The sequence below is a fragment of the Littorina saxatilis genome, linkage group LG3 (genome assembly GCF_037325665.1).
Source record: "Littorina saxatilis isolate snail1 linkage group LG3, US_GU_Lsax_2.0, whole genome shotgun sequence".
Classification (NCBI taxonomy): domain Eukaryota; kingdom Metazoa; phylum Mollusca; class Gastropoda; order Littorinimorpha; family Littorinidae; genus Littorina; species Littorina saxatilis.
Window position 1 is genome coordinate 21237949 of NC_090247.1, and position 14329 is coordinate 21252277.

The 14329-nt window shown below is 42.5% G+C and overlaps 1 protein-coding gene across 2 annotated transcripts; it reads left to right on the top strand.

Annotated features, from left to right (window-relative positions):
• The first annotated feature begins 68 nt into the window (after nt 1–68).
• LOC138961861 (protein MIX23-like) lies at nt 69–14204 on the top strand. Of its 2 annotated transcripts, none has more exons than XM_070333537.1 (5): nt 69–137; nt 5369–5494; nt 5930–6076; nt 6682–6741; nt 13209–14204. In XM_070333537.1, exons 1-5 carry the CDS (start codon nt 81–83, stop codon nt 13263–13265), a joined length of 447 nt encoding a protein of 148 aa, XP_070189638.1. In that variant the 5' UTR covers nt 69–80; the 3' UTR covers nt 13266–14204. The 2 variants fall into 2 exon arrangements, with proteins under 2 accessions (XP_070189638.1, XP_070189639.1); XM_070333538.1 differs by lacking the exon at nt 69–137 and adding an exon at nt 219–361.
• Nucleotides 14205–14329: the final 125 nt, after the last annotated feature.

Consider the following 14329-nt stretch of genomic DNA (forward strand, 5'->3'; position numbering starts at 1 on the left):
TTTGAAGAATATTTGTGAGGAAGGGTATTTCACTTATTGTCATCTCATGAACTGTCGCAAGATCGAGATCCTTACCTAACATGGCGGCCCCCACAGACGGCGCCGGAGTCCCGTGCGATGACTTTATGGCTTTTCAGGTGCTAATGCTTGCTGATGCACAACACATTTGTGTGTGTATTGATATGTCTTTAATATAGGTGATGATATTTGATGTGACTGCTTTTGGAATGGCTGTCATACCGCAGAAAGTTGTGGTGCGTTCAAGGACGAAGCAGAAGACGCGTCGACTGCTACTGTAGTGTAAATACCGAACAAGCTTCTGGATCTTGAACTTGAACTTGAACTTGAAGTTTACTATGAGGTAGGCTGTGTAGCCTTTACATAGGTCCTATTACTAGACTGTAGCATGCGTGGCGGGCTATTCTACAATCTAAACGAGGCAGGTAGGGTTGTACATAGAAGTACTGTGGCGCCAGAAATTGTCTATCCTGGTCTTAAAGCTGTTGACTGATGGCGCTGTTACTGCCTCTTCAGGCAAACTGTTCCAGGTGTTCACTACTCGCTGGGAGAAGTAATTGCTTCGTACGTTCAGTCTACAGTGGTCTTTGCCGAGTTTCAGAGAGTGGCCTCAAGTGTCTCTACTGCTGATGGGCTCAAAGTGGGGTCTGTCCGCTTCGTACATGCCGTGCACATACTTGAAGGCATCTATCATGTCGCCCCGCAGGCGACGGTGTTCCAGGCTTGGAAGTTTCAGAGCTTTCAGCCTCTCACAGTAGGGCTCGTCTTTCAGACCTGGAATGAGTTTGGTCGCTCTGCGTTGCACGTTCTCCACTTCAGCACATAGCGTCTTGTGGTGTGGCTGCCACACTGAGTGCCCGTATTCCAGCTTGGGTCGGACCAGACTCTTGTATAGTTGGATGAACATTTCCTCCGTCAGGTAGTCAAAAGTTCTCCTGATGACGCCCACGATCTGGTTGGCCTTTCCAGAGACTATGCTGACGTGTTCTTTGAAGCTCAGTCTGTTGTCGACGTGCACACCCAAGTCTTTCTCCACCTCACTCTTTCTCCACCTCACTCTCCTGTAGCTCAATGTTGACATCCACCTCTTCCCCTTCATAAAGTACTTTGCCTCGGACTTCTTGTTGCCGAGCTTCAAGGCGTGGCACTTCTCTGGGTGGAAGCGGAGCAGCCAGTTGTCCGACCACTGTTGTAGACTGTCCAGGTCATGCTGTAGTGCCTCTGCCCCCCCCTCTGTGTCGCTACGAGTGTAGACCTTCGTATCGTCGGCGAATAGGCGGACAGGACAGGAACACACCTCCGGCAGGTCGTTGATGTAGATGACGAAGAGTAGAGGCCCGCAAACGCTGCCTTGCGGCACGCCGCTAGTGACTTTAGCTTGCTGTGAGGATGCTCCGTTGACCACTACGCACTGGGTTCTGTCCGTGAGGAATGACTCCACCCATCTTAGGACCTTTCCTTGGATTCCGTGGGCCGCAACTTTCGACAGCAGACGTTTGTGAGGCACCGAATCGAACGCTTTCATAAAATCAGTGTAAATGATGTCCACACTCCCGCCAGCGTCAAGAACCTCAGTCCAGGCATCCAACACATCCAGGAGTTGAGTCACGCATGACCGGCCTGCGACGAAACCGTGCTGCTCTTTGTGGATAAGGTTATTCTCTGCCAGGTGCTGCATGACTCTCTCCCTCACTAGACCCTCCATCACTTTGCACAGGATACAGGTCAGGCTCACCGGTCTGTAGTTGCCTGGGGTCAGGCGACTGCCTTTCTTAAAGATAGGAGTCACCGTAGCTCGTTTCCAGTCGCCTGGTACTTGTTCGGCTGCCAGAGAGCGACGGAAGAGTTCCGCTACTGGGTGTGCTAGTGAGTCCGCAACCGTCGAGAGTACCAAGGGGCTGATGCCATCCGGTCCACCCGCTTTGTTCGTCTTCAGACCCTGGAGCTTCTTCTTCACCTCCTCGTCCTTGATGTCGAAGTCAACGAGTGCTTCTCCGTGGTTGGAGGCTGTGGTAGTGGGCCGTCATCTTCATTGGTGAATACACTCTGAAAAAAAGGATCTGGATCTGGATCTTTTACGTTGCAGGGACCACTGTTGGTCATATTCGCAACGGATGCGGGAGAGCGCATGATAATAATTTAGAATACAATAAAAGTCCTGACTTTGGTGGGACGAGTCATATATATACAGGCTGTTGCTTCAATATCTTTCCCACTCTTAGTCTTAGTCTTAGTGACTTGTTAAAATGATAAATCTACTGGGCTCTGTATCACAGTATGTGATCAGTGTTGGGGCAGCCCTGATGACGGCAGTCTCAGCGCTGAGGATGCTGCGCTGGCTGGCTGGGCTGGTCGTGCTGGAAGGTCTGCGTCACTCAGCTGATTCCACTCTGCGACTGTCCGTACGAAGAAGGAGTTCTTGTACTGGTCTGTCTTGCAGGTGGGGATGCGGAAGCCTCGTGTGTTGTTTGTTGACAGCCTGCTGCTCGATAATATTGCTGCTTTCATACCCCTGGAACCTTGTGGGGATGACTCCGTCGTCCGCTAACGGCCAGGGTGAGAAACTTGTCTGGAGGGAGTGCGAGGATCAGGCCCTCAGAGATCCTGTTGAGGAAGTTGAGGCGTGACTGCCTGCGGTGCTCTTCCAGTGGGGGGAGGTTCAGATTTTTCAGCATTTCGTTGACGCAGCCCGGGCTTCTCGACTTGTAGTCTCGCGTGATAAAGCGGGCTGCTTGGCGCTGAACTCTCTCCAGCCTCTCGATGTCCCGCCGGAGGTAAGATCCCACACGGTAGCTCCGTACTCCAGCGTGGATCGGACGAGTGTTATGTACGCCAGGCGCCTGCACTCCTGTGGGCAGTTCCGGAGATTCCGGCGTAGGAAGCCCACAGTTGATCCAGCTTTGTGGCAGATGTTGGAGATGTGGGAAGACCAATTCAGGTCGGCGGAGAGTAGTACTCCAAGGTTGGGGTTGTGTTGGACCTGCTGAAGGATGACGTTATCCAGGCTGTATAAGTAGGACGATTTGCTTCTGGTGGAGAGGATGTAGCACTTTTGCGCGTTAAAGCGCATGCCCCACTTCTTGGCCCAGATCTCCAGCTGTTTTGAGGTCTGCCTGCAGGGTGAGGTGGTCTTGGAAGGTGTGGATCTCCCGGTACAGCAAGCAGTCATCTGCGAAGAGTCGTACTGTTGACTTTGTAGATTCAGGCAGGTCATTGATGTGGCACAGGAACATCCGGGGTCCTAAAACAGTGCCCTGGGGGACGCCTGATAGGACTGCCGCTTCTTCGGACGCTTCACCCTCCACTACCACTCTCATCGTCCGCTTCGTTAGGAAGTTCGTCAGCCACACGTGGATAGGCCCTCGTACTCCGTCGTGGTCCATCTTCTGTAGGAGTCTACCATGGGGGACCGTGTCGAAGGCCTTGCTAAAGTCCAGTATGGCAACGTCGACCTGTGATCCGGTGTCGTAGTTGAGCTTGGTAGTTGAGCAGTTGGCACAGGAGATGATTGTAATGCGATTTGAGTTTCATTCCAACTAAATAAACGACATGCAGTCCTGGTCCCTTTACAGGCTACTGCTCAGAGCTATCATCATATAACTTCAGACACATATATATTTGTATATAGAATACATGATATTCACCTCTCCGGATTGACCACTTGAACCTTAGTGGCTTGGAGGGCAAACTGCCTCAAAGGCACAATCATCAGCGGTTCTGACAAGAAAAGATAGTGTCCATGTGTGCTGAGTAAGGGTAGAGATGATGAGCTTCAATGTTTTGCCTTCCAAGCATGGCTTGTGAGGACAATCGGGAGAGGTGCATATACTGCCTCTGCTTACTGGATCTAGGGTGACATGTGATGCATTAATCACACAAGAGTGTAATGCTCTAGTATGACAACCAATAGCATAACGTCGCTGTAATTCACAAACCTCGTATTTCAATTTTTGCTGTTTTGAGAAAAAAAGAAAAAAAAACTTTTGAAAAACCACCGCTTCAAACATAACTTCAATTCATGGGTTAATATTTTCTTTTAAACAGTGCAATGCAATTCTTAATGTGTGTAAATGCCAGTTATTAATGATATTCCATTCAATTGAAAAAATATTGAGATATATTATTATTATTATTATGAACATTTGTGCGCCTAATCTAAATATAGCCCTAGGCGCTTACAAAATATACAATACATAGTGAACATTATACGAAACACAAATCGACAAGGACTTTGAGAGCTTTTTATCCAAAGGAGTCATCCAGAAGTGGTTTATACAAGGTTTTTTATGCAAGCAAAATTATGACATAGTTTCTGTCAAAGTGTGGCACTAAAACCTCGTAAGTTTAACTTGAGCAATTTTTTATGCCGCTCACTTCAAAGAAATGAAGATACGAGTTTTCTTCTCAAGAACTTTTCTTCACTTCAGAAAGCAGTTGGAGCGACGAGCTTTTATCACCACATGGGCAACATAATAAGGGAGCTTAGTATTGTTTTAGTTCAGAAACCTCAAAATTTAAGATACAAGGTTTGTGAATTACAGCGACGATAATTTCTATTTGCAGAAGACAACAGGTGTGCAACAGCCACATTTAACTTCTTTCAGATACCCTTTTGTGTGCACAAGTGTGTGTGTATGACTATGAGTGGCGAATAATTTTCTAAGAGTATCTGATATTATATTGTTCTCAGTCTTCGGTCACAATTGCACACTCATTTTGATCTAACACATTGGTCTGACCCCTGGCCGGTCGACAGTTGGATCGTTTAAATGTAAATGAGGTCTGCTGACTGAATTTTTTTTTTTTGCCAGTTCATTTTGGATCTTTGCATACTTTCAGTCTAGGTCCAACTGTCTGCTGAATCTAGAAGTCTTACTGTATAGATGTTTTTATAGTGCCGCTGAGAATAGAGAAAATACCCATGAAAACTGATCAACCAGATAAAGTGGTATTCAAACTCAAAGTGTTGAATTTATAAAAAACAAGAAATTCCTCCGAGGTAGGAAAAACACCCCCGTCCTTACCATTCTCACTGCCACCAACTGAGAAGGTTATTTCCCTTTGACCATTAATATGTCCCTCTATAAGTCCTTGTAGAATCTTAATCCACCAATAACTCCCTAACCGTGTGTTTGACTGGTCCCAATTTTTGAAAGGACCGTCTCAGGAATGTATAGAACCTGTTCACCAAGTTTGGTGACGATCGGTCCGTTCATTCTTGAGATCTATATGCGAACACAAACACACAAACAAACACATCGACCGAATCCTATACACACCCCTATACCGGGGGTGTAAAAAAAAGATTTACATGAAACTAATATGTTGTTTTTTGTTCTCAACGTTTCAGGATGCTTTGAAGCAAATGCGTCTGATTGATGACAAAATTGTGTATGCTTTGAACACATCAATCCCGACACAGTCATTTGAAGGCAAGGTGGATGCCTCGAAAGAATGCAAGCGACTCTATGAAGAGGTATGACTGGAAGTAACACTCTAAGTGACGTGTGTGTGACAGTGAGAGAGTGTGTGTATGGGTGTATTCTTACACTAGGGGAAGGGATTGTGATCTTTTTGGGTTTCATGGATTTATTTCTGCAGAAGGGATGTTACTGGGATTTTGATTTTTCTGCAAATTTGCCGAAACCGCATTACACATTTCAGCAATTTTTGGATTTGTTTGCCAAGTTTTTGGCATGTTTGGTGTCACATTTTCCCCATTATCTTTAAGGTATGTTAACTTTGCAGAAATGATGGCAACGTTTTCAGGGATTTAAAGTAAGTTTCAGCATTTTGCGGATGTCAAGTGACATCTCTATAAACCTTATAATGAACTGGTAAAATTGTATTAATAAATGCTCTGACTTATCATGTTAATTGACTCGTTTTTAATAATCTGTTTTGCTTCCAGTTAGAAGAATCTTACATGTCTCGGGAGAAGGCGATAAAGAAATGTATATCAAAAGTCTCTGAAGATGTGAACAAACTACGAGTAGCAAAAATGGCAAATCCCGATGACGGAGATATCTTGAAGACTCTCAGGAAGAACCAGACAAAGGTTGGTTTGCATGGAAGCTATGATAAATCCTTCCTTTTCATGTCTTCAACTCATCTTCATCTAACTTTACAAGTAACTCATGCACACACACACAAGCGGCGAAGCGCCCCATCTCCAAACTTTAGTACCCTATTTTTATTTTTATTTTTTTCCCCGACTTATATTTATTTATATGGGAGATTTATATGGCGCTTGACGTTCTCTAAGCGCTTTACATATTGATTTCTGCCGTGTGAGATGGAATTTTTTTACACAATATATCACGCATTCACATCGGCCAGTAAATCTCAAGCCATTACGGCGAATACGGACTTTATTTTTCTGCCAATTTAAGGCAACTGGCATGTGCCTCCCGTGTGATATTTGATTGTAGTGGTGTAATGGTAAATGTTGAAGATATATATGCATGCATTGAGACATGAAATGTGAACTTGATTTATTGTATCTGGTCCAACCTTGTCTTTTCTCCTCCTCATCCTGTCTTTGATCTTTTTTCTCCTCATCTTCTTCAACATAATATTTGATGTTACATCATATTGCTTTCATCAAGCATCATTATCAATTTATTACAAAATTCCTGAGTCATATTTTTTTGTCTTTTCCAGTTGCGCTTAATGCAGGTGGAACTGAATGTTGAAGAGGTAGTGAAGGATCGTAGCTTGAAGGTAAGTGCCAAACAAGTGAACGTACATGTATATCAATCAACTGACTGACCAACCAATCAGCTATCCACCCAACCAACCTTACAATCAACCAAGCAACAGCTCGGTCACTGTAAAAACAAACAAGTCGTGTAAGGCGAAATTACTACATTTAGTCAAGCTGTGGAACTCACAGAATGAAACTGAACGCACTGCATTTTATCACAATGACCGTAGTCCGCCGCTTGTGCAAAACGGAGTGAAACTGATGAGCCTGTTTAGCGCGGTAGTGGTTTCGCTGTGCTGCATAGCACGCTTTTCTGTGCCTCTCTTTGTTTTAACTTTCTGAGCGTGTTTTTAATCCAAACATATATCTATATGTTTTTGAAATCGGGAACCGACAAGGAATAAGATGAAATTGTTTTTAAATCGATTTTGGAAATTTATTTTTGATCATAATTTTTTTAATTTTTAATTTTCAGAGATTGTTTTTAATCCAAATATAACATATACATATGTTTTTGGAATCAGGAAATGATTTAGAATAAGATGAACGTAAATTTGGATTGTTTTATATAAAAAACAAATGTACAGTACTCCCCGGTTAACGTCACTACCGTTTAAGGTCACACCTCTGATAACATCAATCAGGGTGTTGGTCCCGACCTAAAGCCTTCTTTGTATGACTAAGAAAACCTCGCTTAGCGTGACCTCGGATACGGGAACACCTCTTTTTAGGTGACCCCCGTTCGGGTCTCTAAATGCAGAAGACCACCGTTTAAGATCAAGCGAAACTGAAAGGAAAAAAATATCCCAATTTTGCGGCCTTGACAGGTTTTTTCTCCATATGACGTCAAAAGAGAAGTGACGCACAAATGTAAACGTCATCAGATTACAGTACCCCCCGGTTAACGTCACTACCGTTTAAGGTCACACCTCTGATAACATCAATCAGGGTGTTGGTCCCGACCTAAAGCCTTCTTTGTATGACTAAGAAAACCTCGCTTAGCGTGACCTCGGATACGGGAACACCTCTTTTTAGGTGACCCCCGTTCTGGTCTCTAAATGCAGAAGACCACCGTTTAAGATCAAGCGAAACTGAAACGGGAAAAAATCTCCCAATTTTGCGGCCTTGGCAAGTTTTTTCTCCATATGACGTCAAAAGAGAAGTGACGCACAAATCAGATTATTTGGCCCGATTATTTTACCCCAAAGAGAAGGATGAGGAAATCTTTCGCAAATAAAACTTGGAAAATAGTTCCCGCCAAAAAAGTCGTTGAACCAATCAAATTTTCCAGTTCGTCATGTCACGTCTGCTTGTTTTCCTGCCGGTTTCCGTGTGCTGCTGAGTAGTGCCAATTTTAGGCCAAAATAAAAGACATTGTTGAAGATTTGAGATATTTGGAAGCTCTCTCTCTCTCTCTCTCTTTGGGGCGGGGACGTAGCTCAGTTGGTAGTGCGCTGGCTTTGTAGCCAGTTGGTCGCTATCAGCGTGGGTTCGATCCCCACGTTCGGCGAGAGATTTATTTCTCGGAGTCAACTTTGTGCAGACTCTCTTCGGTGTCCGAACACCCCCGTGTGCACACATGCGCACGAAAAAGATCCCACGTTCACAGCGAAAGTCTCAGGGCTTGGAAAACACGAAGACACGCATGCATCATCTCTCGTCTCCGATTATCATGATCGTATTTCGATACTTTGACGAGACAAACCCAATGCTGATGTGTCGAAGAAGACAGCCACAGCGGGCTTGTTCGAATCAAAGTATCACACCATATCTTCAACGTATTACCAATACCTGTCCCAATATAGACCAGTTGGTCTAAGAGGACGTTAAACCCTAATAGTCAGTCAGTCTCTCTCTTTCGTTCCCCCTCTCTCTCTTCTCTCATGGTCTCTGTTTCTGTCTGTCTGTCTGTCTGTCACTCTCTGTCTCCGACCCCTCTCCTCTCTCTCTTTCTCTCTATCTTTGCCCCTCTGGCCATCTCTCTCTCTTCTATCATGTCTCTTTCTCTCTCTCTCTCTCTCTCTCTCTCTCTCTCTCACCCTTTCAATTACCCCCCTACTCTCTCTCTCTCTCTCTCTCTCTCGATCTCCCTCTTTTTAACTCTATGTCTCTCTCTCCGTCTCCTCTCTTTATCTCTGTCTGTCATGATCAGTTTGTCTGTGTCTCTCTTTCTATGTCTGTCTGTCTTACCTCACATCCTCTCTCTCTCTCTCTCTCTCTCTCTCTCTCTCTCTCTCTCTCTCTCTCTCTAATGCAGCTGATGGTCTCTGTGTCAGTGTCAGTATGTATGTCAGTGTGTGTCTCTCTCTGGATCTGCCCATTATTACGTCATTGACTTTCAATTGGCGGGAAGTCTTTATGGGGCCCCAAACTAAACTCTGATCTCCTCGGATAAGATCCATTTTTTTCTACTGAAATTGATCTTATCCGAGGATCGGTTAACGTGTCCCTTGGATAAGATCACGATTTTGTTTGGTCCCAAGGGGGGTCACCTTATCCGAGGAGTACTGTATTACAATTTTCAGGGGTGGGTTGCATGAGACGACTTAAGCTGGGCGGAAATGTGCTCAAAGTTGAGATGGTTGACTTTACGCCGAAAGCGCGAAAACCGGGGCGCATGAGCGGTCTTCCGTTCGTTGAGCACAGCGTTTCTTGCTTAACTTTGAGCCTGCTCCCCCCAGGCTTAACGCTGAGCTTGGCAGAGAAAACAGACTTAACCAGCCAGTTGCCGCTTGCAAGATGATTTTTTAAAACCTTTTATCATTTGGTGCTATAATAGGTCGCACCAACGCGACGGAGTTAGACAACTTTCTTGTTTACTTCATCTGTGCCCGGCAACCAAAAGGTTTTTGTTTTTGTTTTCTTTAGGGTGAAATCATTTTTTATTTTTTTATTTGTTGAAATATGTATTTATGTATTTATTTATTCAATCATTAATATATTTATATTTTGTTGTCTTTTTTTATTTGTTAGAAATCATCTTTTGTTACCTAATGCTGTCTCTAATAGTTATAAGTGTTTTATTATTTGATTTTTAAAATTTTATTTATTTAATCTTATTTATTTATTTATTATTTATTTTTTAATCTCACATTATATGACTTTGGTTTCTTTTCCTTCTATTTTGTTTTTACTTCATTTTTGGCTCACGTAAGTGTAGCCTATGCGATGCTAACTTTTGTCTGTCTGTGCGTGCGTGCGTGTGTGCGTGTGTGATAGAAACATTAACATTTGACTGAACAACGAAATACGAATTTTACCGGGTTATTATCCAAGCAATAGCTTCAAAGTATTGAAGCAATGATCAACATTTCGTCGGCACGTATGTAGATAAAGTGTGTATCCAAAGAAAACGGGTGGTGGTGGGTTTTGGGGGGATAAAAACAGGTGTGTTGTGTGTGGTATGTAGATCAGGTCAGGGGTCAAGGTTAGGTCAGATCGCGTGAAGGATTGTGGTATAGATTCACTTCTCAGTTCTAACCGAGCTGCATTCGCCGATTCGGGGAAGACGATTTCACATTGTTCGGTTTCGTAGCGGCTCCAGAAAAAATAGATAAAGAAGATACCAAAGGAGATTTCCTACAGGTTGATCTGCACAGCATGTTTTCAGTGTCTGCGCGAGGAAGCGCTGTCGAAAGGGCAGTGTCGATCTCAGTGGCAGTCGTGTCCCCGTAACTCGTAAGTAGGCTACAGACAGACAGATCTAGATCTAGCGTCTCCCACTCTTGCACGGTGTCTATGCTTACTGTGTGTGTGTATGTGTGACGGAGTGATTTAGTTTGTGTTACTGTTTGTCGATTTCTTACGGGAGCCTCTTGTTAATTTTGATATAATGCGTGTTTTTTTGTAATTCCTGTATTTTTATCTTCATTTTGTATTTACTTTTTTAATTTTTGGTCGATGTTTACCTTTTCAGTAGAGAGCGATTCAAGATCAAGAAGACAATCTTTATTTTTCTTCTACTCGATCCAACATGCACAATGCACAAAATAGTACTATAACGCCGTACGCTCTACTTTGTACTACACACGGCATCTCCTGTGTTGCATGAGCGCGCGCTTCCTGTGCATGCTTGAATGCGCCCAGATGCCGCAGAGTACATTATTGTGTAACAGACGGTCTCTGATGCGCCCTTTTCCCGCGAACCTACTAGACTGCAGTTTGCATTGGCTGTTGCTGACCACATTTCCCGTGACGTCATGGAATCTCCCACTAACGCTCTTGCCCTCTTTCTCCGTTGAGGCGGCTCATGCACCCCGACTTCGTTTCGTGCTTTGCGGATTCTTAACAGAGCAAGCTTTAGAGTAAAGTCGAACCGTTTGAGCTTGGAATTTGAGTTCTCTCATGCAACCCACCCCTGATTTTTAATGACCAAAGTCATACCTGTCAAGCTCTTGTGGACTCTCACCATAAGATTTTGCTAACAAAACCATAAGTTTGCACCAAAAAGCATAAGACAACGTGCAACATTGCAGAAGTCGTTAGATTAATCACCACAAGAACTAAATACATGCTCACATACACACACAAAAACAAGAAATCAGCCTAATTTCACACATAATCAAAAAACAAACTTTTCTCAACACTGAACTGCACTGTTTTATGTAATTTTGAAATGCAAAGCATATTTAAATGTAAATTTATTGTACCGAGAATCACCTAAATTGTACTAAGACAGTACACTTCTAACCAGACACACATTTAGTGATATACACCCCTCACAATTTTTTTACCAGAATGCACAAAAACACCACTTGATAGTAAAGGCACAAGACAAGTGTGTTTTAACAACATTCATTCATTGAGCCGAGTGATTCAATCATGAATGGAAACCCCCATCACAAAAGAGAACATTTTATCCAAACAGAACATGTAAAACACACAAGTTACAAGCCAGAAACTCATGTATGTCTCAACAATCAAGGACAAATACCAGACCAACAAAAATATGACATGTAAATGCTTTAGTTTGAGGTCGCGCATGTTTTAAAAACAAGTCGTATATGATCGGTTGTGACAGACATCCGGTGCAAGCTTTCGCTCTCTACCTCTTCGAAAATGCATCATAAACGCCCTTATTTTTATTTATATCGCTTCACACTAGGTACAACGTGAGAAAATACTGTGTAGATACTAGAACAACAAAAAGTATTACATGTAAAAACTTTAGTTTGAGGTCGCGCCTGTTCTAAAAACAAGTCCGACATGATCGGAGGTGACAGGAATCCGGCTACTTTCACTTTCGATCGCTAGCTCTTCGAAAATGCATCACAACTCCCTTAGTTTCATTTCTATGGCTTAAAACTTCGTACAACGTGAGAAAATACCTTGAAGATACCAAGAACAACAACACTAGTACATGTAACTGCTTTAATTTGAGGTTGCGTGTGGTCAAGCGTTGTCGCACAGTACTCGGTCAGATCGCGCTGACGGTGTGCACATGCGGGTAGCCTTGTACTTCCGCCGGATCAGTTACCGCGAGATTGTTTAGCTGTTACTTTGTTCTCGGACAAACCTTTGCGATCTTTTTTTTATTTGAGCAAATTGTTTTGTAAAAACTGTAAGATCTTCGGCATACGCCGTAAGACTTGAAAAACATCAAAATTCCGTGAGAATTACGCGAAAAACGTAAGACTTGACAGGTATGCAAAGTCATTAATTAATTTTTAAGCCACCAAGCTGAAATGCAATACCGAAGTCCGGCCTTCGTCGGAGATTGCTTCACAAAAATTTCAATCAATTTGATTGAAAAATGAGGGTGTGACAGTGCCGCCTCAACTTTTACAAAAAGCCGGATATGACATCATCAAAGACATTTATCGAAAAAATGAAAAAAAACGTCGGGGGATATCATACCCAGGAACTCTCATGTAAAATTTCATAAAGATCGGTCCAGTAGTTTACTATGAATCGCTCTACACACACACACAGACACAGACACAGCACGACCCTCGTCTCGATTCCCCCTCTATGTTAAAACATTTAGTCAAAACTTGACCAAATGTAAAGAGTCACCATTACAGTTACTGACCTTTGACATGTATAACAACTCTGCTGGAATGTTATAAACAATGTTTGGAAATAACTCTTGTCAAGTGTTTATGGGTTGTGAAAGTGTTGCTTTTTCTTGCTCATCCTTGGAACCAATGAGGCAAGCTAATCAAGTGGGCCAATCACTAGCAAGCAGTGTCTCCACACATGGTCGGCAATCTGTGCTAGTGCAATATGTGCGCCTTGAGTCGCCTGTTGGTGAGATATGTGCGCGTTACAAATATTCGTATTATTATTATTATTATTATTTTTATTAGTGAAATCGACTGACAGACGCGTCCATTGAAGAACAAAGTTTCAAATTGAAGGACAAATTTTAGTTGACGCAAATAGTTTCATTTTATAATAATGGTGTGTTTGTTATTTGCAGATATTCTACAAAAGTTCACAAAAATTTTTTCATTTTATAATAATGGTGTGTTGTTGTTTGCAGATATTCTACGAAAGGTGTAGAAATGCCTACAGACCTCCGTCAGCCCCTGTCCTCTGACCAAAGCCAAGCATTGTTAAGAATTGTATCATTGGTCTCAGCATCTGGTTGTCTTGATGACGATACATGTGTGAGCTCGGCAAGTTCATGTGTGTGCTGTGAAGAAATGTGTACTGAGAGAGAATGCATATATCACAAGGGAAATTAATGCATTCATGTCACACTTGTATATTAATTAATCATGAGAATGTGTATGCTCTTGTCAAGCTGATTGATGGTTTGTTAGCTGCTGAGTGCAAGATTTTTTGTTTGTGGAATAATTCTACTTCATGAATTAGAAAGTATTGGATGATTTTTGTGTCAACTAACAAATTTAGAACAACCTTTAGCATACTATATAATTATTGACAATTATGAACTTACATGTATGTATCGAGCAGGAATATGTTGACAACCTTTTGCGTACTAGATAATTACATGTATTTACAATAACAAACTTATGTATCAAGCAGGAATATGTTGACTGCTAAAAACATTGTGAATTTAGATACATTTGTTGTTAACAATGAGAGACAATCTGAATCATTCAGTTTCTTTGATACTGGGTGTGAGGAGTCTGGCGTTTTCATTGGGAGGTTGTGTTCTTTTTTAAATGGACATTATGAGAATCAAAACCGCTGCTCAAATTGTGAAATTAATAAACGTGTAGAAGTCAACAGCACAGTGGAGGAAGTTTTGTTAGTGAAATCCTGGAGGCTGATATTGAAATTATGAAATGGAATGTGCGATTTGATTCACAGTGTTATCGGCTTCATCCCTGGAAATGTGAGTGAACTGTGATTGCATGAAACTCATCATGTTTGACTGTATGTAAAGGTCCAAAGGAACTGTAGTCTGTCTGTTAGGAATGGACCAAAAACAATTTAAAGGATGGATGTACAATGTGTAGTATTAGTCTGCCTGTCACTCTCCTTTTCTAAATAAAATATTTCAAAGTGACTTTCATGTGCAGGATCATGATTATGAGAAATCAAGTGTCTTTGTTTGTATACGATAGGAAAAGGGAGCTAGCTAGTGAAGACTAGAAAGAGAGGAATTATGTGTGTGTGTGTGGATGTGTGTTC

Coding starts and splice junctions, on each gene's coding strand:
- LOC138961861 (XM_070333537.1), top strand. CDS start 81: ATGGCGGCCCCCACAGACGGCGCCGGAGTCCCGTGCGATGACTTTATG. Junction 138..5,368: donor ATGACTTTATGGCTTTTCAG/GTGCTAATGCTT, acceptor TCAACGTTTCAG/GATGCTTTGAAGCAAATGCG. Junction 5,495..5,929: donor GCAAGCGACTCTATGAAGAG/GTATGACTGGAA, acceptor TTTTGCTTCCAG/TTAGAAGAATCTTACATGTC.